The 23,700-nt window shown below is 41.3% G+C and overlaps 2 protein-coding genes across 2 annotated transcripts in view; one reads left to right on the forward strand and one right to left on the reverse strand.

Annotated features, from left to right (window-relative positions):
* The first annotated feature begins 2,004 nt into the window (after nt 1–2,004).
* On the forward strand, nt 2,005–6,541 carry GPHB5 (glycoprotein hormone subunit beta 5). Its single transcript, XM_012777659.3, has 2 exons — nt 2,005–2,211; nt 6,265–6,541. The coding sequence occupies exons 1-2, from the start codon at nt 2,005–2,007 to the stop codon at nt 6,451–6,453; spliced, it is 396 nt and encodes a 131-aa protein (XP_012633113.1). The 3' UTR covers nt 6,454–6,541.
* A 10,014-nt stretch (nt 6,542–16,555) lies between these two features.
* The window catches only part of RHOJ (ras homolog family member J), an 84,359-nt gene continuing 77,214 nt past the window's right edge, over nt 16,556–23,700 (reverse strand). The window contains exon 5 of the mRNA XM_020285755.2: nt 16,556–23,038. Within this exon, the coding sequence (XP_020141344.1) occupies nt 22,892–23,038 (147 nt within the window). The 3' untranslated portion in view covers nt 16,556–22,891. The remainder of the gene's footprint in view (nt 23,039–23,700) is intronic.

Consider the following 23,700-nt stretch of genomic DNA (forward strand, 5'->3'; position numbering starts at 1 on the left):
CATGAACAAGTATGTTTTTAATCTATTTGTATGCGGTTATTACAGATTGGAATATAAACTCTGTCCCATACTCATAAAAATGTTATTTTGTTCTTATTTTAACCTTTTAAGACCAAAAATATAATGAATCATCTCCATTACAGCAGCATTGAATGTCTTTACATTCAGTACAAATGCATACCAATTGGTTTATTTTAACAATATTAATATTAGTTGAATTTCTATTATACAAGACTTCCCAATGTAGAAAATGTGAAAAATATTGAAAACTACATAAAAGAAATGAAAAGTTGTCTTTAATTCCTATGCTGGAAGATAATAACTTTGAACATCTTGGTATTTTTTTCCTAAATGATTCATTTTAAGGTGTTATTAATATTATCTAATACTTAACTAATTTTAAGACTTTTGACATGTTTCTTCTCACTGTGATTTCCATCCTTTCAGTTAGTGATGCTGTGTTCTTTCCAGTAAGAATTATTGTTTTGTTATTTTTCAATGTATTGAAACGTTGTGAATTAAAGGAAAGAGTTTGCCGTGAGCTGCTGGTGACTTACTCTTGTTTCAAAGGAAATTGTGGTTACCATGAAGGAAAATCTAATCCATCTTGCCCCAGTGCATTTGTTCTCCTTAGAACCAGGTGAACTACCTCTGACTATTTCCCTAGGATTATGTCTCCCACCAAGGTAACTTTCTGTTTCAGTAGGTGATGTTAAGCAACAGAACAACACCCTTTAAGTTAATCAGTTTTGGAAAATAGAGACTGGCTTTATATTCCACGGCTTTGATGTGTTGAGTAGTTCCTGTAAGGATTTGCCTCTCTTTTGTTTTGATTGACAAGACCTTTCCTATATATTTGAGCAGTCAAGCAGCCCAGTAACAGAGGGTAGAGACATTTACTCAGAGCAAACTTCTACCACTCCTTGTGAGTTACTGAAATCGTGGGTGCAAGTTTCAGCTCTAAAAGAAGCTCCAGCAAGAATAGGTAAGTGCTGCTCCTTATTCATAACTTCACTCCAGCCGAGGGAAGCCCGGAGAGCCTCGTGGTGACAGGTCAGAAGTAGGAACTGTGAGATCAGATTTGGAAATAAGTAACTTGGCAGCCCATCTTAAGCCACAATGAATTTGATGGTGGTGGTGGGGGGGGGGGGCATAGGGCAATGTCCTCCTTCCTTCATCATCCAGTGCATCTTTCCAGTGGGCCAAGCACGAAGGAGGGATTCTGGCTCCTGAAAGAGCACAAGGAATGACCAAGACCAAGAGAGAATGGACTTGACAGTAGATTGGGATTATGTTTTAAATACTCCCTATGCTTCCCATCATTTGGATTTAAACTGAGTCACAACTAGGTGCTTATTCCAGCAGAAGCATAGAGCAGAGGCAGTCTGTAGTGAGTAGGACACGTTTTTATAAATGGCCACCAAGTCAGGTGCCAGGTTCCATAATATCTTCTGCTTATCTGTTTTGTGGCAGGTCAGGTTAGTAACAATACATATGGGGAATACTATTATTAATATTTATTTGCCTGCCCATTCATTTCCCATCCATCACACTGAAAATACAATTTTGAGCAAAATATATAACATGGTACCCAAATACCCTAGACTCGAACAAAAATAATTTATGTATTATGTCAGGACATATATTATGTATTATGAATATGTATTAGGGTATGTATTTCTTTTGGCGTTGCTCATAGTTTATGTTCATATTGAAGCGACCACAGGGACAAACTTCTTTGACACACGAGTCACCTGCAGCAGTTGGGCACCCCACGGAAAAGCCTGAGAAAGCAGTTGGAGGGGTGGGTGTCTAGAGAGGTCTGTGGAATCCACACTGGCTTGAGTTACAGGAGACTTTGGGCACCTGATGGCGTTTGTGGGCATTTACAATCTCTTGGCTCATTTTCCCTGGGACGCTAAGGGCGACGTCCCTTTGATAGCGGCCACTGAGGGCCACTGGGCCCGTTAAACTCTCTTTCCTTCCCCTCCGTGGAGGAGCGGCATGAAGCTGGCGCACCTCTTCCTCGGCCCCGTGGCCCTCCTCCTCCTCCTGGCCGGCGGCGCCCGCGTCCTCGGCACCTCCGGCGGGGACCTGCGCACCTTCGTGGGCTGTGCCGTGAGGGAGTTTACTTTCCTGGCCAAGAAGCCAGGCTGCAGGGGCCTTCGGATCACCACGGATGCCTGCTGGGGGCGCTGCGAGACCTGGGAGGTGAGTCGCGGAGACAGGCGCAGACCGCAGTGCCTTCCGGGCTGGTAGAACTGGGGCATCTGCCCTTCCTGTGATTTTTTTTTTTTTTTTTTTTTTTTTTGAGACAGAGTCTCGCTTTGTTGCCCAGGCTAGAGTGAGTGCCATGGCGTCAGCCTAGCTCACAGCAACCTCAAACTCCTGGGCTCAAGCAATCCTGCTGCCTCAGCCTCCTGAGTAGCTGGGACCACAGGCATGTGCCACCATGCCCAGCTAATTTTTTCTATATATATTAGTTGGCCAATTAACTTCTTTCTATTTATAGTAGAGACGGAGGTCTGGCTCTTGCTCAGGCTGGTCTTGAACTCATGACCTTGAGCAATCCACCCTCCTTGGCCTCCCAGAGTGCTAAGATTACAGACGTGAGCCACCATGCCCGGCCCTTCCTGTGAATTTAACAAACAAAATAAAACAATGACTGGCATCTTCCAAAAATGATCTGGAAAACACGATGTTGCCCCTTTAACAGAGCACCAATAAGATTCATAATTTTATTTACGTGGTGCCTGTGTGCCTGGGAATCACCTCTGGGAGGCCAAGAGGTGCTGCCACTGTCCTACCCCTATTACAGATGACATGGAGGGTTGCAAGGGACAGTGATGCAGAGTCATGTAGAGACTAGTGGAAAGCTGGGGATAAATTCTTGCCTGGCCAACTAATATATATAGAAAGAATTAGCTGGGCATGGTGGCGCATGCCTGTAGTCCCAGCTACTCAGGAGGCTGAGGCAGAAGGATCGCTTGAGCCCAGGAGTTTGAGGTTGCTGTGAGCTAGGCTGATGCCATGGCACTCACTCTAGCCTGGGCAACAAAGCGAGACTCTGTCTCAAAAAAAAAAAAAAATTCTTGCCTGGGACCAAAACTCTACCCTGGAGCCCCTCATCTGTGGTAACTCAGCCAGTTACCCAGGAAGATGCCCTGAGCTGAAGATGAGTAAGGGGTGGTCCCAGGCCCCTCTTCAGTGCCTCTCTCACAGCCCTGTCCCTTCAAGTCCCCGGGGCCCCTATGGACTCTCACTGACAGATCCATCAAATCCCTTTATATTCAATTATTCTTTTTAAATAGCCTCATGAAATCTCATGCTGGTCCTTTTCTCATGTCCCTTGTCATTTCCACCTGCATTAGCATAACTGTTCCCTGCAGCTCCTTCCCTGAGCCTCTTCTGACTCCCGTAGGCCCTTGACTAGGCTCTACATTTTCTCTTACTCCCTTGACCACCACAAACATGATTTTAAGTTCTTTGAGAGCAGAAGTTCAGTCTTGTGACTTTCACAGCTTTTGTCAGTGTCATGTACGAACGAGGCAGTCAACATATACTTTTGGGATTAAATGGGAGTGGCCTCTACCTGGAGTCACATGTCCTCTTCCCTAATGGAAGACAACGGAGAAGCACCTGAGCACCACGAGCGGACATGGCCACAGGGAAAATGTCCTTCTCTTCAGGGACTCAGAGAGCAACCTGCTCTTGCTTAGATAAGATGATGGCCCTATGAATGGAATTGGGTTATGGCTGTTGAAATGTCCAAATTGAATGAAACTACTTCACTAAATTAGTCTTATTTTTGCATCGTCCAGGGGCTTGAGACCTACTAGCCAAATAAAAATTCAGTTTTGCTAAGTGGACCTTGTCCGTCAGCTGACAGCAAGCTTACTCAAAACATTTTGGCACATCTTCCTATTTAGGGCTTGGCCCGGCAGTGCCTCTCTCTGCTTGCGTCTAGTATCTGGGCTATTTAGAGCTCTTTCTCTGCCAAATTCTCAAACTCCTGTTTCCCTTCAATTCAGCTCATCTTCTCCTTTGAAAAATTGATGAATGTCTTTAATTGGATCATGGTCACCATAGGCGGTCAGGGACTGTGCTCTCACTGGAGAAATGGAAACACCAAGATCATTAAAGAACAAAATTCTGCCTAATTTTAGCCAGCTTTTATTTATATCTTTACCGTGTCATGAAAAGGGAGGTTATGCATAGAAAATAAATAAAAGAATAAGGTTTTGCCAGCAATCTGAAAGTTTCTGAGATATAAAGCACTTTTTTTTTTTTTTTGGTAATTTAACTGGGGAACATGTCTGAAAATAAGGATGTTCATGATGACAAAGAGGCTAGATTTGCTTTCAAAGGTGGAATTGTTGCTGAAAATAATTATTTCTCATGACCTGGCTTTAGAGTTGCCAGATTTAGCAAACAAACAAACAGAACAAAACAACCAACACCCTCCCCACTCAAGACTCCCTATAAAAAAAAAAAATCCAAACTGAAACAAAACAAGAAAATCAGATGCCCAGATAAATTTAAATTACAGATGAACAAATAATTTTTTTAGTGTGTGTCCCAAATATTGCATAGGACAGCTTTATACTGAAAATGATTTATCTGAAATTGAAATTTTACTGGGTGTCTTGTCTGCCTAAGTTCCTAGAGTACCTGAGGGTCAAAAGACAGGAAACAAACTAGGGAAGGCAGGAGAAAACAGTCGAGGACAAATTCAGCTCTTCTGCACGGTCCTTGTCAAAGGCACGGCTACTATTTTCATGACATTCACACAAGAACTTCATCTTGGGTTTACATATGTACATATATTTATTATATATAATTATTACATATAGATTTATTTCTTTTTTCCCCAGAACAAGTGAAGGCAGTTCCTTTGAAAGCTGGTTGTTATTGTTTTCATTATTACTTCCTTATAATAATTGCTCTAATATGAACAATGTCTTACATTTATTGAACTCTTACTTTGTGCTAGGCATTGTGCATGGTATATATCATCTTACCTTATCTCCCAAGCAATGCTATGAGGTAGATAATTTGTTTTACAGATGAGGAAACTGAGGCTCAAAGAAGTTAAGTGGATTTTCCAAGGGCTCCAGCAAGTGGCAGAACAGGGACTCAAGCTCAATAGTTCTGACTGCAGGGTTTGAGACTTTTAATGATTACCTTGTGCTGATTTATTCTGATCTATGTGCTCTGTTTATCAAAATTGTCTCTGAATTCAAGATTTATAGAAGGTGATTATCAGAACAGGGCATGGACCATTCAGGAACCTGCCTTGCTGTGTTTTCTTTCATTGATTCAACAACAAATAAGTTATTGAGAACCTCTTGGGTACCATTGTACATACTGGAGGCACGGCAGTGAGCACACAGGCAAAATCCCTGTCCTCAAGGAGCGTACTTTCTAGAGTGGGAGAAATATCACACTAATGAATAAAAGATAAAATACGTCGCATAGCATTGACAAGTACTTTGGAGAAAAATAAAGCAGGAAAGGTGATAGGAAGTTTCCAATTGTGGAGATGGGATGTTGCAGTTTTACAAGGAGGGATAGTTAGGAAATGCTTCCCTGAGAGGGGGACGTCTGAACCAAAACCCAAGGTTGGTGAAGGAGGGAATCATATGGGAGAAGAATGTTCCAGGCAGAAGGAACAGCAGGTGCAAAGCCCCTGAGCTGGAACTGTTCCTGGTGGGTTTGAGGAACAAGAAAGAGACTGTCGTGGCTGCAGTCTAGTGAGGAAGTCAGAAAGGTGGGGATGGTCATAGACATACCAGAAGGGAAAGGTGAGGGAAGGTGAAGTGGGGGTCTTGGGGTGAGCGTATGGCTTTGAGTCTTGCTCTGAGTGAGAAGGGAAATCACTGTGGCTTTGAGCAGAGAGTAACATGATCTGGTTATGTTTTAAAAGGATCACTCTGGGCCACTTTATTGCAAATAGGGTGCAGGGAGTAACGGTGGAAGAGGGGAGACTAGATAGATAGAGGTGTTTGCAAAGATCAAGATTATTCATGTGTTAAATATTTATGGAGCGCTTGCTGTGTGCCATGGACTCTCCTGGGAGCTCAGGATATGGTAGTGAACGAAATCAGCTTCCTGCTTGCGGGAGTTTGCTTTCTACTGGGAGGAGACAGAGCAACAAATACACAAATGAATAGCAAGTTAATTTCTGCTAGTGATAAATGATACCAAGAAAATGAAGCAGGGTGGTATGTTCTAACGAATTCCATTTTCTACCTGTGGGGACAGAAGCCCATTTTGGAACCCCCCTACATTGAAGCCCATCATCGAGTCTGTACCTACAACGAGACCAAACAGGTGACCGTCAAGCTGCCCAACTGTGCCCCGGGAGTCGACCCCTTCTACACCTATCCCGTGGCTGTCCGCTGTGACTGCGGGGCCTGCTCCACTGCCACCACGGAGTGTGAGACCATCTGAGGCTGGCGTGGTCTGCAGAACGCAGCTGGCTGCCTTGAGCCTCACAGACCCACCTGCGCAGGCAGCACAAGCAGCTCTACCCCCTGGATGCAAGACTGTGTGATTTTGACCATAACTGTGGAGGAGGTTACCTGTCTCCCCTTAGGTCCAGCTCAGGCACAAGGCCCAGAGGCAGCATACTTATGTTAAAAGTGCAAAACAACATTTGTGCCTTCTCCAAAATAATTTATCTGGTTCATACATGTGAAATTAATTTTTCTTTGCCTTGGGCCTTGGAACATAATTTATGTATCACAATCTTCCACTAATTTGGACTTATAATATGCCAATGATGTAAATGCATTGGATGTAATTAGGAAAAAGGGCTGGGAAGTCTTCAAATTCTCACATTCTGGTTAACCATGGATCTCCAACTGGGCTTATGATTAAAGGACTGGAAATTAACAAAACCAATGTACTAGTTTTCCTTACCCCAAAGGAAATCCAACTGCTAGCTTCCTTAGAGAAAACGTTCCCTTCCCTGTTTAACTGAGCAATTATCTGCACAAGAAATAGACACTGCTCAGATTTGTAAAGAGAGTAGCTCAAATTAAAAGATGTTTGGATTTGGGTAATTCTTTTTCCAAGCAAAATTCCCTAAACTCCCTTAAGATCCTTAATAAAAAGGCTACATGGTGATTAAGAAACCTCAGAAATAAAATATGTAACTAGAAGCTATCATTTAGCCTTAAAAGCTGATGAAATTAAACTCATGTTTTTAGAGCCCTCCCAATGTTATGGCAAAATGGCCGCTCAGAAGTATTCTTCCTCATTTAGCATATTTTAAATTTATATTATAATCTATTAAACTCAGAAATTGTACAAGTTTTTAGGGGTAAAACTGCACTGCTGGCTCAGAGAAAAAAAGTCTGTGATTATGTAGCTCTTGCCCTAAGATCTTACAGCAGCTCATTCTGTGACTTTTAAAAAAACTCTAATGTTATGCAAATGTCTTTAATTCTGGCATTTTTGGGGTTGAATTTAACCTTGTTCCTTTTTCATAACATGCCAGGAACATCTATATTAATGCCAATAAAGCATGTCCTCTGTCTTTTGAACTCATGAAAACTTTTAAAAAAGTCTTTTTCATCTTTAATGCACTTGGAACAACAGTAAGAAGCACACACAAAATAAACTACAAGGTTATTTTCACTTAAGCATTAGTTTGGGATGCCATGTTTAGTAAGGGACACAGACAGATGACTCTGGGGAGCCTGTGTCCCGAAGGTGGCACAATCTGCACATACAGACCCCTGGCATATCACAGCTGGGAGGAATGAGGAGTCAATGAGTCCTCATAAAAACAGCAAAGCAAATGCTGGGCTTGATGGTCACGTACTGGCATGCTGGGTGACTATCTCAGGGCAAGGGGCCTGGGCAAAATGTACCTTGACCCTGAGCAGATCTGTTGTTAGAAAAGGAAGTAACTAACATAAATAACAAGGAATTCAGTGCCTGGGGTTTCGGTGGGGGGTGGGGATTGGGGGGATGCTTAGGGGTGATATTGGGTAGCACCACTCAAGTGTTTTCAGCTCAGCCCTAAGAAGCTCCCTCGGGATTTGCTGAGGCACTAAGGGCTTGCTGCAATTTAAGAAAAGATGATCACAGGATCAGTAAGGGGCCTGGGCAGGACACAGATGGTATGCTGTAGTGGGATGTTGAGGAGCATTCAATGAAGAGACTATTTATTAATATAAACATGTGGGCAGAATTAAGGCAACCACAGAGGGGAGGGGAAACACTTCTGGCTTAGAAGCAATGGGTAACCCTAGGCTGAAGGAACAAGAAGAGGGGGTATCTATCACCAGACACCAAAGAGAACTGTAGGAGTGGGACCCTTGACAGGAGCCACAGCCCTTGGTAGGAGGAGGCAGCCAGCACCAAACTGAGGACTGGTAGGGAGGGAGGTGGGGGAGCAAACATCCCAGCCTAGCTCTCTTCCCATCCCTCCCCAACCCCAGTCTTCTGCTAACTCAGATGGGAGTCAAACTGGAAGGCAGAGAGAGGGGAAACCCGTTGATTCAGTCTGTAAATGTGGGCCTCTCACGCAGCAGGTTGAAGGAAGGTGGAGCACTCTCTTAGTGGGTAAATGGATACTATCCAGCTTAGCTATCTTTCGGGAAGCTCAGCTATAATGCAGTAGGCAGTCACGTTGGCTGGGAGGGCAATAAGACGTGCTGTAGCATCGCAAGTACAGTCACGTGTTGCTTAACTACAAGGACACCTTCTGAGAAACACATCATTAGGCAATGTCATTGTTCTTACACAAACCCAGAAGGTACAACAGCTTACTACACACCTAGGCTATACTGTATAGCCCATTGCTCCTACGTTACAAATCTGTGCATCGCGTTTCCGTACTGAATACTGTAGACAATTGTAACACAACAGTACATATTTTGTTTAAACATAAAAAGGGTTCCATTACAGTCTTATGGCACCACCGTCATATATGCTGTCCGTCATTGATCGAAATGCCATTATGTGGTGCATACCTGTACTAAGACTCCCCTGTGGTGAATTGGTATGGGTTACACAGGGCAAGGCATGCACTAACTAATACAATACCTGTAACATTTAGGAGATATGAGGACAATGGTAATTACAAGGACTGTGGGATGAGTTGGTGAAGTGCAATCAAAGCCCTCGGGGCATGGTATGAAAGCTGCATTTGAAGAGACTCTTCTGATGCATCTGGGAGCTGAAAATCAGGCATAATATCTAGTTGGGAGAGCAACTGAATTATTCAAAAGGCTGAATCTATCACCCTGGCAAGTCTCCCACTCATAAGTCAAGGTCCTAATAGGACAAAAGTGGGACACAGACACCTAGAATGGAAAGGATTAGGTGGGTGCACTTGAGGTTTCCCTGCAGAAGGGACCTTCCTGCTCCTTCTTGCAAGAAAAGCTGACTTCCTTGCTTGGGGACTATGCTGAGGAGGGAACTTTATACGATGATACTTGGCCTCTTCAAATAATGCCCACAACCCTTTATTGTTCTAGGTGGATAATTAAGGTCAAGCCTCAGGACGATCTGGTTGAGGAAAGACTTGCCTGTGGGAGGAATGAGATTCTCCATTCAAGAAGCTTTAGGACTTGACAATGTAAACCAGAAGGAACTGGTAGAATGTGTTTGGCAATGGATCTTGAGGGTTTCAGACTTGGATGGAAGGAGGAGAGTGGCAGAATATAAGACTAGGTAAGAAGAGTTTATCCATATGGGGGCATTCCCAACATGTGACATCATCATAAAGGCACCTGGATCTGATCCCAGCGTGCTGTTGGGATGGCTCCTTCAAGCTTGGGGAAAACAGTGGAAGAAAAAAATCAACGAAGAAAAAAATGCCAGAACTGTCCTGGCAGAGTACTGAGAACAAAAGGCTCAGAGAGGTGGGCATGCCAGAATGGATTTATTACAGAAGACCAGAGAACTCAGCAGCTGGCTATGTGTAATGGACACTCCCTTCACTAAAGCAAAAAGGAATGCACTAGTGACGGGCACCTATGTTATCGAAAAGCTCGATGGTGGCTGTCTTTTGTAGGCTGAGGTTGATGCCAGGGGAAGCTGCCATGGAACTGGGCTCACGGTGTTAGCAGAGGTGGTAGGGTCTGGGATAGCAGAGACCAGGTGGTGACATGCAGTCATAAGAGGAAGGTGACATAATTGCTGTAAACCGGCAGCAAAGCTGCAATGGCAACCAGAGGGCTCTGACGTGCAGGATCTGTGGTGCTGGCTAATAGTCCATGGTATTAAAAAAATGTCTCTGATAGATATATATTATAATCAAGAAAAGTTATTAATGGAAAAGAAGACATTTCTCAGCATTTACACCAGTACTAAACTTGAATCTTTTTCAAATCTCCCTCTTCCTTTTTCCTCCCTCCATCCCTCCCTTCCACAAATATTAACTATAATTTTGTGCAAGACTCTGTGTTTGGGATATAAAGATATAAATATTGTTACCCTTTATGGATCTCTTACTATAAGCAGGACCCATTATATTAATTCTTCTCAATTCTTGTGTCAACCGTGCTAGTATGCATTGTTATTGTCATTTTACTATTACCACTTTACAGATGATGAAACGGAAGCTCTGAGAGGTCATGTAACTTGTCCAAGGTCACAGAGCTAATACACTGCACATGCCAAGTTTCTCTGAATGAGAACCAAACCTTTTCCACTAGAGTATGAGGAATTTTTGGAATGCTTCTTCCAAGTCATTCCTGCTTGGAAAGGTCTTTGAGTTTATTGTCAGACTGTCTGTCACCATTGATTTAGCATCTTCAGTCTTTCTGGGAAGTGGCTCACTGCAAGGTCAGGCTATTTTGACCAGGAGATTAGAATTTTTCTCTGGTTTCTCATATAACCTCTAGGAAGATAATGTTTTGCTGCAACTCAAGTCAAAGCTTACAACAGAAGAGACTGAGAGGGAAAAGAAGCAGACCCTCAAAGGGAAATTCAGAGAGACTGCTTTGGAGACAAAGGCCGTATGCTTATACTTGTTTCCTAGGCAATGGAAAAGTGGCCCAGGGGAACCGACACTGGTGCACAAACTCTCAGCAAGTCCTTACTCTTGGAGATATGTCTATTTTGTAGTTAATAAAAGGAAAGAAGCAGAGGAATTTCCCGGAATTTTATTTTTTCATGGGACCATTTTTGTTTTGTTTTCTTTTTTTTTGAGACAGAGTCTCACTCTGTTGCCCAGGCTAGAGTGAGTGTCGTGGCGTCAGCCTAGCTCACAGCAACCTCAAACTCCTGGGGTCAGGCGATCCTCCTGCCTCAGCCTCCTGAGTAGCTGGGACTACAGGCATGTGCCACCATGCCCGGCTGATTTTTTCTATATATATTAGTTGGCCAATTAATTTATTTCTATTGATAGTAGAGACGGGGTTTCACTCTTGCTCAGGCTGGTTTCGAACTCCTGACCTCGAGCCCGCCTTGGCCTCCCAGAGTGCTAGGATTACAGGCGTGAGCCCAGCCCATTTTTGAATGAAGAATATAGCTTCCTACAGCTTCTTCCACTTCTGGATTTATTAGATCTATTGATTGAAACACAGCCATTTGTGCTTCTCTTCTACCATTGGTTAGGAAATGAATGAGCCCCTAGGAAAGTATAATACCAAATTCTTCTGTAGTGGCCCAATTAACTCTTCAAATTAATTAGATTTTTAATGGAATAAAATAATTTCAGAGAATAAATGAACTATGCATCTAGTGGAAATAATGTAGCATTGATAAAACAAATTGTATTCCATAAAGTTTTCCAAGAGGATGGTTTATCTTTTTCCTCAGGAGACATTCTCTTCAAAATAATGTGCATCTTCTCCTCTTTGGCTCCCTTCCTCAAGACATTAAGCAAACTATTAAGGAGTAACTTTTTATTAATCCACTCATGTATTGATGGGCACTTGGATTGTTTCCACATCTTTGCAACTGTGAATTGTGCTGCTATAAACATTCGAGTGCAGATGTCTTTTTTATAGACTGTCTTTTTATCCTTTGGGTAGATGCCTAGTAGTGGGATTGCTGGATCAAGTGGTATTTCTATTTTTAGCTCTTTGAGGTATCTCCAAGTTACTTTCCATAGGGGTTGTACTAATTTGCAGTCCCACTAGTAGTGTAAGAGTGTTCCTATCTCTCCACATCCACACCAGCATTTATTATTTTGGGACTTTTTTTTTTTTTTTTTTTTTTGAGACAGAGTCTCACTTTGTTGCCCAGGCTAGGGTGAGTGCCCTGGCATCAGCCTCGCTCACAGCAACCTCAAACTCCTGGGCTCAAGCAATCCTCTTGCCTCAGCCTCCCCAGTAGCTGGGACTACAGGCATGCGCCATCATGCCCGGCTAATTTTTTCTATATATATTAGTTGGCCAATTAATTTCTTTCTATTTATAGTAGAGACAGGGTCTCATTCTTGCTCAGGGTGGTTTCGAACTCCTGACCTTGAGCGATCCGCCCGCCTCGGCCTCCCAGAGTGCTAGGATTACAGGCGTGAGCCACCGCGCCCGGCCTTGTTTTGGGACTTTTTGATAAAGGCCATTCTCACTGGAGTTAGGTGATATTTCATGGTGATTTTGATTTTCATTTCCCTAATTATTAGAGATGTTGAGCACTTTTTTTATATGTTTGCTGGCCATTATTCTATCTTCTTTTGAAAATTTGTGTTCATATCCTTTGCCATTGATTGATGGGGTTGTTTGATTTTTTCTTGTTGATTTTCTTAAGTTCTATATAGATTCTTGTTATCAGCCCTTTATCGGATATGTAAAAAGGAAATATTTTCTCCCATTCTGTAGGTTGTCTATTCACTCTAATGATAGTTTCCTTGGCTGTGCAGAAACTTTTTAATTCGATCAGGTCCCATTTATTTATTTTTGTTGCTGCTGTGATTTCTTTGGGGCTCTTCTTCATAAATTATGTGGTATATGTATACCATGAAATACTGCTCAACTACAAAAAATGATGGTGATCTAGCACCTCTTATATTATCCTGGATAGAGCTTGAGCCCATCCTTCGAAGTGAGGTATCACAAGAATGGAAGAATAAGTACCACATGTACTCGGCATTAAATTGGTACTAACTAATCAACACTAAGGTGCTCACATGGTAGTAATATTCATTGGGTGCTGGTCAGGTGGTGGTGGTGGTGGTGGTGGGTAAACTCACAACTAATGGAGACGGAGCACACAGTATGAGGGAAGGGCATGCTTCTAACTCTGGCTTGGACGAGGCAAAGGCATTACTTGTAACCAAAGTGTTTGTACCCCCATAATATTCTGAAATAAAAAAATAACTTTTAAGCCATTCTTTAGCAAATTCTGCAAATTTCACTTTCTGTTAACAACCTCTACTAGTGAGACAGTTTGCTGGATTCAAAGAATTATCCTTATTTGCAAGGTGAGTCTTCTGTCATTTCTTTTACAATGATCTCCCTTTGGTTTAATGAATGGGATTGTTTGGAATTGTTTCAGGGAAGTCTAGAGGGCTTAGTGGCTTGTGATCCTTGAGTGTCTGGAGAGGGTATTGAAGCCCTCTGAGCAGGTGATTTCTGGAACAAGAAATAGGGAAGGGATGGGAAAACAAGGGGAGCAGGTGCGAAGCACTGTAATTGGCAATGTAAGCAGAGACTTGTCTCCGATGTTAAGAAATTTAGAGGGATTATTCTATTCCCCTTTCCGGGTCCTCATTATCAGAAGTAAAGTAAATCTTTTCAAAGGCCTTTGGTTTTATATTGACCCCGAGTTCCTCTGGCTGTACAATTTCTTTAGTATATTAAATAATTGAGGTTTTGTTTTTTTTTTAAAGAGGCTTCCTGGTACACAGGATCAGTTATACGCTTTGCCCTTGATTGTGAGCCACTGGGGCTTTTGGAAGGTCATGCTAAGCCCCAAATACAAACAACCCTCTTAGCTCCCCACAAATCTAAACAAACAGATGGTTCTCCAATTGCTTTAACAAAGAAAATCAATAATACCAAGATAAGAATGGTAATTTTCTTTCAGAAGTTCAAGATAGGATTACAAGCAAGGAATAAATGTGAATATCCCCAAGTTGCAAATACAAGTTAAAATCATTTGGAAGAACATTTACTTATTGAAAATAAACTGTATACGTACATGATAAAGGATATTGATGAAATGATAATCATTATCTTCAGGAAATATACACACAGAATTATGCACTTAAACTAGAAATTTAATCCTGTTAGTTTGTAAGTTCTTTGTAAGTTCTGAAACATATGAACAGATCAGATCATGCTTTCTTGGCTTCACTATGTTGTTCATGTAAAGATTCCTAAGATGACCTGGCGTGGAGAGGTGAGCTATCAAACTCAGGCAGTCTAAGCTTCCAGGCTATTTTGAACTTCCATCTTCTATCTCCTCTTGGAATCTGCATGTCAAAATTAAAATATTTGGGGAGGCCAGTTTTATTGAGTGTAATTAAAATATCCAGCATTTAAAAATATATTAGAAATGTTTTTAAGAGGAAGATTTTGTTCAGCTTTTGGCTCCTGCTTGAGCAAGCTCAAGAAACCAATGCTGAAACATCTCCCCATTGAAACATCAACCTCTTAATGAGAAACAAAGTGCAGTTGAAATTGGCTGCAGATTTCAGCATTAACGACATCTGAGCCAACTTCAGGACAAAACAGAAAGGAACTAATGTACCATAAGTTTATCCACGTCAACCTCTACTCTGTAAGCTGCAGACAAGCAGAGAAGCGAGTGGGCTCTGATCAGGGGGGTTTCTCTTCTTCAGCATTAGATTGTTTCAATGCGCCTAATTCAGTAGAAACATTTTTATTCAAATAAAGAGAGGCCTTTAGTTGGCTTGGACTGGGAATTTATTTCACTGTTGCAGGGAGTGCACTTAAAATTACAAGCAAAACATCTTAAAATTACAAGCAAATGGATTCTTGAACAGAAAATGATTGTTGATGCCATTTTTCTCCTCTGATTATTAATAGTTTCTTAGCAAGAGGATAAAATAGACTTTACTTTGGGGCCTGGGGAAGGAAGTGGCTGGGTGGGGATGCCGGGCTGAGGCAGGCTGTAGGAAGACAGGCTGTCCCTGGTGGAAGGAGTACTTTTGGCAGCTTGCATCAGTGCTTCCCATCAAGACATCAGGGATATGTTTGCAATAACATTTGAAAAAATGTAAGATTTAAAAATCTTACATTTGGTCAGATTCTGTTTTTGAATTTGACCAACCCTTCTGAGAACGTTAGCCACTTTGGCTAGCCGAACTGCTTCCAGAGATGACAGCTGTCCCAGCTTACAAGCCTTTCAGCTGAAGAGTACTCTTGGGACACAGGGGCGTTCCTGCTGCTTAAAGCATGAAGGACACCTGATTGAGAGTCCAAACGTTAGACCTGTGCCTGCAGTGTACAGGGAGTCCACTGCAGGAAGAGGGAGGTGGTCCGTCCTTCCTAGAGAGGGGTGGGTCCCTAATGACAGCACTTGTACAATGACATCACATAGAGATGGGAACAGATCACTGACATCCTACCCAGAAAATTAGCCAAAGGAGGTGGTGATCCTTGTGCACTTTTTTGATTTGTTTGAAGGTGGGTTTGATTTGCCTTCTGAACTCCTTCCGGAACAACAGGACTTGAATAAGATGATAGGCTTTACTGTATGTGTGTACAATTTTTTAAGGGCTTTTGCACACAGGGTGGGGTGTGGGCAGGAAGAACTAACATGGTTCCCAGTGAGGTTTACCAAAAAATATTGAGTAAGTGAATAAAAATCTGGTCTATGCTTAAGACAATAAAAATATAAGTCTGTGGAGGGAATCTGTATCCTGTTTAGAGGACAAGTTGTTTGCAAACAATCCTTACTCTGCTGTCTAGAGCTCCATGTCTTAAGCAATGAAGATGGAAGCTTCACCAGAAGTTTTATGCCTCAGAAATTTGTTTTATCTTCATTTTGTAAGCTTCTAACGCGTGTGATATGAATCTTTCTTCATGGAAAATAATTTTTGGGGACATTTCTCTCTTCCTCATAAATACCAAAAAGACTTTTAGAACAGAAGTACTTTAGATTTAGTAAATCTTTCAAACCAGATGCTGCTTTTCTGCTTTTGATTCTAAAATATGCATATTTCTTTACTGCAGCTGGGTAGCACATGACAGGAAAAAGATTTCTGAGAGTGCTTTTATTCCTCTAGTAAATGTGAACAACTCAAATATCAGTCTAAGGAATACCCAAAAGCTAGCATCTGAGAGATAGGCTAAGGAGATGGTTTTGTCATCAGATAGCTATATGTATGGATATAAAGACTGATGAGATGAATTTGGTTGTCTCATAGACCAATACTCCCCCAATTTTAATGTGCACACAAGTCACTTGAGGGGTCCTGTTAAGATGTAAATTCTGATTCAGTAGGTCTGGACTGGGCCCGAGATTCTACAGTTCTACCTAGCTCCCAGGTAATGCCGATGCTGCTGGTCCTTTGGCCACACTTTGAGTAGCAAGGGGCTAGACAGTTTCCTGTTCTAACAGAGGCCTGGGCAAGGATACTTTGAGTAGCAGATGGAGATGCCCACATATGACCCAGAAATAACAGTAGGAAAAAAACCGTTTAATGACATGAAAGTCAGAACATGGCACAAAATAAATTGCAAGGTTTAAGAGTACATGAAATACTATTCCATTCATTATGAAAAAGGTACATAGAATCGCCGTTACATAAGAGGCGGATGGTGAAACACCATCCCGTGAGCAGGTGAGTGTACTTCCCTGGATGACCATTTCCTCTGTAGAGATTACATTGGGAGGAACATGGACTGTTGCAGTTGGGATAAAATTCTGCTGAGATGTACTTAAACAGTAATTACTGTTTACGCAGAGCAAAAAACAGTTTAAACCAGGTGATGAGAAGAATGTAGAAGTCGTTAACTTTCTTGCCCAGCGTTCCTCTAGGAGAAAACAATTTGATCGCTTAAAAAAATTGATTTAAAACATGGCAGATGGAGATAATTTTAGATGTGTATTTACAATGCTGCCCCTAAACATACTTCCCTACTCAGAAAGTGTTTGCATTTTTTCCCTAGAGAATTAAGATAAGCTCAAAAGACTGACTTGTGCAGTGTCACTGGGAGACTAAGTGTGCTAAGGTTGCTTTAAAGCAAGACTCAGGTGTGGGCTCTGGGGACCCTCTCCTTGTAGTACCCCAGAACTTACACCCCTATAACACTGATCAGATCCTATGCAGCAAAGATCACTACATACACACTGGGAGGCTTGGAATACAAGGCCAAATATGCAACAAAATCACTCCAGCTATAGTATCACAAAGCTTCTGAGTCACCACAAAACTCATAGAACAAAATGAAATTGCCAAAGTACAGCATGTTTAAAACACATACGCACCAAATCAACTCTAGTGTTTTTGACATAATATCCCCTAAGGAGGAAAAAAATAGATTTGTGACCAAGATTAATCATGCAGCTTTTACTCTAATTTCCTGTCATGGAATTTCAAAGCCAAGAACTGTTGTTGAACTTCCATCCCACCATTTCACAGATGAGCCAAACCTTCTTTGACTCATTCCTCCTTAACCCCAAAAGAGCTTCTAAACAAGCACAGCTGAGCTTCTGATGGCTGAAGTGCTGCTGAGCAGAGAGCTTGGTGGTTTAATTTTTTTTTTTCTGGACTTTGTTGACCATTGAAGCTCCATAAGTTATTGCTTTATCTCATATTTTTGTGTTCTGTTATTGTGGTTGTGCATTTTAAATGCAATTTTTCTATTTAGGAATATCCCAGTGAAGATGAATAAATATTATTCATACAAGTAACTTTCTTTCCAGCTATCCCAAAGTCATCCTTTTCAGGTCTAAAGTCATGTTTATGCTCAAAGAAGCTTTCAAAATCATTTATTCACTCATATTTCTTGGTAAGTTTCCATTGACTGCCTGCTCTATATAAGCAGAGAGGAGGATGCCTCACATTGCTATTAAAGACCCAAAACACTGTCCAGGATTCCACTCATTTTAATGATGGAATTATCTAGGTTATCACACGATAAGCCCTGTTGACTGACTCCGCTTCCCTACCCAGAACCACAGAATCCTCTTCCCGTTAACCGACCTCTTTTCTTCCCTGTGCTTCTAGGGACCAGGCAGAAGTTCGCAACTCTCTGGGAGAACTTTCAGGTGTGTGTTTTTGCCTTGTGTTTGGTTTTAGCTTCCTGTCCATTCTCTAACTGTTTCCCTTTTCAAAGAGCCCAACTTCCTTTGTTAGAAACTAAGTCTCCCTGACCTCTTTTCCCTTCTGTTTCTAATGGTCCTTGAAATGAAAGTAGTTTGTTGAGTTTCCTTATTTGTACTTGGGCAGCCTACTCAAAGACTCTCAGGGGAGGAGCTGGTGACTTATGGGTCTCTCTGTCAAGAGAATGCATGTTTTGCATTTTGGCAGCTAAACACGGGTATGGATTTAAAAATGAACACATCACTACTTATACAATAATCTCTTGGCCGGGCGAGGTGGCTCAAGCCTGTAATCCTAGCACTCTGGGAGGCCGAGGCGGGCGGATTGCTCGAGGTCAGGAGTTCGAAACCAGCCTGAGCAAGAGCAAGACCCCGTCTCTACTATAAATAGAAAGAAATTAATTGGCCAACTAATATATATATATATATATATATATATATATATATAAAATTAGCCGGGCATGGTGGTGCATGCCTGTAGTCCCAGCTACTCGGGAGGCTGAGGCAGGAGGATTGCTTGAGCCCAGGAGTTTGAGGTTGCTGTGAGCTAGGCTGACACCACGGCACTCACTCTAGCCTGGGCAACAAGCGAGACTCTGTCTCAAAAAAAAAAATAAAAATAAAAATAAAAAAATAATCTCTAGCATGATGTCAACATTCCTTAAAGCAAAACTTCAATTTCTAATCTTCCATTACTTTGGTCTCATGAATGCATTTGCCTCCATGAATGTAATAATATGGCATCTGGAAAGGCTTACCTCAAGTCAAATATTTCTTCTTGAAAAGGTTCTACTTTGCAAGGTACTGCTCATGGGAACTTATACCCTAAATAATGACATTTTTAAAAATTTCAAATTCTGGATTTAGATTTATTTTCTCCTAAAATTGTGAGTGTAGTTGTGATTGCTCTTTTACTACCATGTAATACTATTTCCTTATTGGTGAACCTGTGAAAATTGTGTAGGGTTATACCCACTTCCTTTAGTACTTCTCTGACAAAACTGAAATCTTACAAATGGTGCTTTGCATATCATGATTGGATATATTTTTATCAAAGTCTCAAGACCAAACCTCCCTCCTTGTCATAGATATATGATTCATTTTTTCACTTCCTGATTTAGGAGGGTTACTGGAGTTATTGTCTTTGGTAATTGTTCTTTGACTATAACTTTTCTTTGCAGAAATTAGCCCAGATTTCTTACTGTGGCTTTGACTTGTGTTTTAGTCTTTTTGTGTTCTAAAAATAACCCAAGGAGTCCATTAATTCTTCTAACCAATCATCTGAGTCCAAAAAGAAAATCTTTAAAACTAGTTACTTGATTAAACCAATAGATTAGGATTATGTTGCTGTATATTGTGGATTCCAGGCATATTAGTCCATAGGTCAAATTCTCATCTCTAGTTTATTACTAGTTTGAGGGATTACTTTATTTATAGTGGCCTAACTACATGAAATTATGTGTTTAAAATGTGGCTGGAATCTATAGGATAAACAGATGCAACTCCAATAACACACCTACAGAACTCCAAGTTAATATGTGTGATAATGAATAAATTATAGTATTGTGTTGAAGGGCATTGCATGGGAAGCAGAAAAGCTGAGATCTATCCCAGCACGGCCACAACACACCTTTCTCAACCTATCTAGGACTGAATTTCTTATATGTATAATGAGGAATTGAACTTGTGAACAAACGTGAACCTGAAAGAGCCAATCCTCCAAAATGGATGTGGCTAACTGGGTCAAAATTATAAATGGAGCCAGGTGGCCATTTGGGGACTAGAAGTCACAGGCTTGTACTTCGAATCCCTTCAAAACTCACACCTGTGTTCAACTCTGGGACTCCAGAACTCACCTGAATCAACCAATCAGAGCTGACCTGCCTCAGCCAATCAGGGCTCACCTGAATCAACCAATCAGGATTCAGCTGTATAACCAATTAGAACCAATCCTTCATTTGCATAAATGGACCTGATTGGGAGCATGGGTCAGAGTTTCTGCTATAAAACTCAAACCCTCCTTTTGTTCTCTGGAATGCTCCTTCCTTTTACACAAGAGTTTGCATCTCCCTGGTTGCAAACTGTTCACTGGAATAGTCTTTTTCCTTCAAATTCCTTTTCAGAGAACTTTTGTTCACAGACTATGGTTTCTGAGGCCATTTCTAGCTCTGAAGAGTTAAGACACAACTCTCAAATGGAGATCAGCTGCCACTTCATGACTTTAAAAGATGGTGCGGATAAAAGGATCCTTTAAATTCCTGTGTCTCTTCTTGTCTTTGGTTTCAGAACATAGTTTTATTTAGTCTTATGGCAGAAAACACTTTTTAGTGAAATGAGCTAGATCTTGCCATGAAACAAGGAATGAATGAATGATTAATTTGGCAGCGTGAAGTAACTCATTTAGGTTGCTTTGTTCTACATTGTTTTATTCGGTTATTAGCTCCTAGGATCTCTGAGAGTCTGCTCCATCCAGACACTGGCAGTCTCTATCCAGTTCTCGGGAAGAGAATGATCTTTCCACCACAAACAAGTTAATCCCTGTGGTCCATTAAGGAGGCGATGACCTGGGGAACTATTTGCCTGTTGAGTGAACACATTTGGAAACATAATGCTCTCAATTTTTCATCCACATCAATGAGAAGTGAGGAGTGGCCCTTTAGCAAGACGTAGCTATGCAATAATGTAACAAAACTGGCTAATAGCACTTTATTTATTATGGGGCTAAATGCTCATCATTTTTTGTAAAGGGTGGATTCATAACCTCTGCAGAGTTACAGTTCATACACAGTTGATTTCCATTTACGAAGGCAGAAAGTCTTCTCTAAATGTCAAGCTTTGACTTACAAAACTCCCGTTTTCTCTTGTGTGAAATGTGTGTGCATATTTTAAAAAAAATGTTTAGCAATTAGATGGGAGAGAAGGGAAATAGTACTTGAAATGTACAAGAAGAGAAAACACCTTTCAGAAATTCCAAACAAACCAACAAACTCCCTGAAACTGAGAGGTTGTCATGGAAGACCTTAATAGAAAAGACTCATACCACACAATTCTTTTCTTATGTGCTTCCTCCAGTAGAAGAAGGTACTGGAAAGACTGGCTTTTTCTAATAGAGGGAGCTTGAGTCTGGAAAGTCTTAAAATAAAATTGCTGTAATTTCATACCGCAAAGATGTACTTTGCTTATGCAATTAAAATAAAAAATTAAGTGCCTACCTGGGTAATTCCAGGGCATTTATAAGCAAATAAGACTAATGAGAAGCGCTCATAGCCTCTAATTAAAAGGAAGTAACTCTATGATGCAAAAGTTCCTGGATGTTTGGAATTGTCACACATGATTGGGCACATGATTCCTTGCTGGGAGCTTCTATTTCCACAGGGCCAAAGTCCCTGTTCTTTGTAGCACGTAATTCTGGAAGGCAGGGGATTCAGAGCTTGATACCCACAGATCTGGCCCCTATTTAGACATTTGGGAGAATGAATAAGGAAAGAGGCAGTATTTTAGTAACAGTTGTAACTGGAAAATGTGACTTAAATGGAACGGAGCTTAGGTGGGGCAAGCTGGAAAGCACTTTCATTTGGAGCAAGTAGAACAACAGAGGCACTTTCCTTGACCTTAGGTATTTTTAAACACTTGCTTTTTCATGCCCGATGGCCAGATCCTTCTTTTGGTTTAGGTGATAACTGGGGAGAACAAAAGGATCTGGGCATGGGAGAAAGTGTGAAATCAAGGGAGGAAAAGGGCATGCATTGGGGAAGGAAGGAAACAGGAAGGTCCACTTTGCTGAGTAAACAGTATTTTAAAAGATGGGTCCTTCTATGTTCTTCCCCCACTCCATTTGAAGGAAAAACAGAAATACTACTTTTGTAAACAGTTCATTTTTAGTTTGCCATGGCAATATAATATGGAAAAAAATCAAACTATCAATTTAAGCATTTGTAGAGTGTGAATCTTTGGCAAAAAACGTGGACCTGCGCCAATTCAGATGGTGTTTGCGTTCAACCAGGTTTAAAAATAATGGCTCTGTCAATTTCTTAAAGTTTTCCTGTGTCTTCTTGTGATCAGACATTCAGAGGTATGTGTTGGTTTTAATAGCTTTGGTAGAAACATGCTGAAAATAGAAATGGATATAAAATGCCTTGTCTTTAGGCTAATTTGGTATGGATTTGTAATGCCTGAGCAACTGGAAATTAGTCAATATCTTGACATAATACAAACGAATGTGAGACACATGGGTGGAACAGCAGAATCAGAAAAAAACCATTAGTATTGTAGTCCCATGTTTTGTAAAAGACATTAAGTAAGGCCACCAATATAGGAACCGAGTTCCTCTCTTAGTTTTTCTGTCATGATTTCCTATCAGCTTCATGTTCATGGGCAGGAGAGATATAAAATGCAAGATGGCCTTTGACTTTGTTTCCAATGTGTGCAGCAGTGGCACTGTCTGAAACCCGGGCCCAACATTCTCGGAGAGTCCGCAGTGTGGATGCTTCCGGCTGGCGGGGAGGACGTAGGTGGCAATTGGCTGACTAGTGGGCTGTCCGTGGGAGGGCTCGCAGGGTGGTGGGGCAAGCCTCGGCGGGAAGGGAATTCCTTCCGGTTCATGCCCTCCTTTTTGGCTGGAGCGTGGTGGCGGAGACTGGCTGCCATTCTCACCCTTAGATAGGGAAGAGGCGGGTCTCAAGCAACCTCAGATAATCGAACAGCAGCTGTGACCCTCAGAGCAGCGTTTCTTCTTTTTCTTGGGGTGGAAAATGGTGAGAATTGCTTCATCAAAAACCGCTTTGAGACCTTTCTGAGTCAGGGCGGAGCATTCCAAGTAGCACTGTGCTCCAATCTTAAACACAAAAAAGAAACTTTTGAGAGAAAGAAAAGAGAGAAGCAAAGGGCATCAACCCTGTGCCCAGCCAAGTACTTACTTCTTGTCCCACAAATAGCCTGTGAGTTGGTTTGGATTATGTTCTCTCTTTTGCATTTCAATTTGCATGTGCTATCCTAATTTTTTGGATTTTTTACACTTTTTACATTCTTAAGATTAGCAATAAATGGTTATGGATCACTTTTGGAAAACAGTAAATTCTGAACGTGATACATGGGCATTTATTCATGACACAAGAATATAAAAAGTATAAAAATCTAAAAAATTAGGAAAGAATTAAGAACCAGTGATATGGTTTACATATATTTTGTGAAGAACAGGGCTGCATGATGTTGTTTTTAGTACCTTCTCATTTGTATGCAGAATGTGTAAATCACATACTAGTGAAATGTATCTCCTTCAGCATGGGATAAGGCCAAGTGTCAGCTTGGTTGATAAAGCATACAGAAAGACAGTGGAGGATATGGTCTTATAGGTCATTCTGGATTAAAATGCACTTGTGATAAGGTATCTCTCAGCAAGGTATTATCTAATTGGTATTTTCACATGGTCAAATCAAGCATTGAACACAATCCCAAAAGGCAACAGATGACATTTTATGTCATTATTAGGAAATTCAG

This window comes from Microcebus murinus, chromosome 6 (genome assembly GCF_040939455.1).
Source record: "Microcebus murinus isolate Inina chromosome 6, M.murinus_Inina_mat1.0, whole genome shotgun sequence".
Taxonomy (NCBI): Eukaryota; Metazoa; Chordata; class Mammalia; order Primates; family Cheirogaleidae; genus Microcebus; species Microcebus murinus.

Coding starts and splice junctions, on each gene's coding strand:
- GPHB5 (XM_012777659.3), top strand. CDS start 2,005: ATGAAGCTGGCGCACCTCTTCCTCGGCCCCGTGGCCCTCCTCCTCCTC. Junction 2,212..6,264: donor GGCGCTGCGAGACCTGGGAG/GTGAGTCGCGGA, acceptor CTGTGGGGACAG/AAGCCCATTTTGGAACCCCC.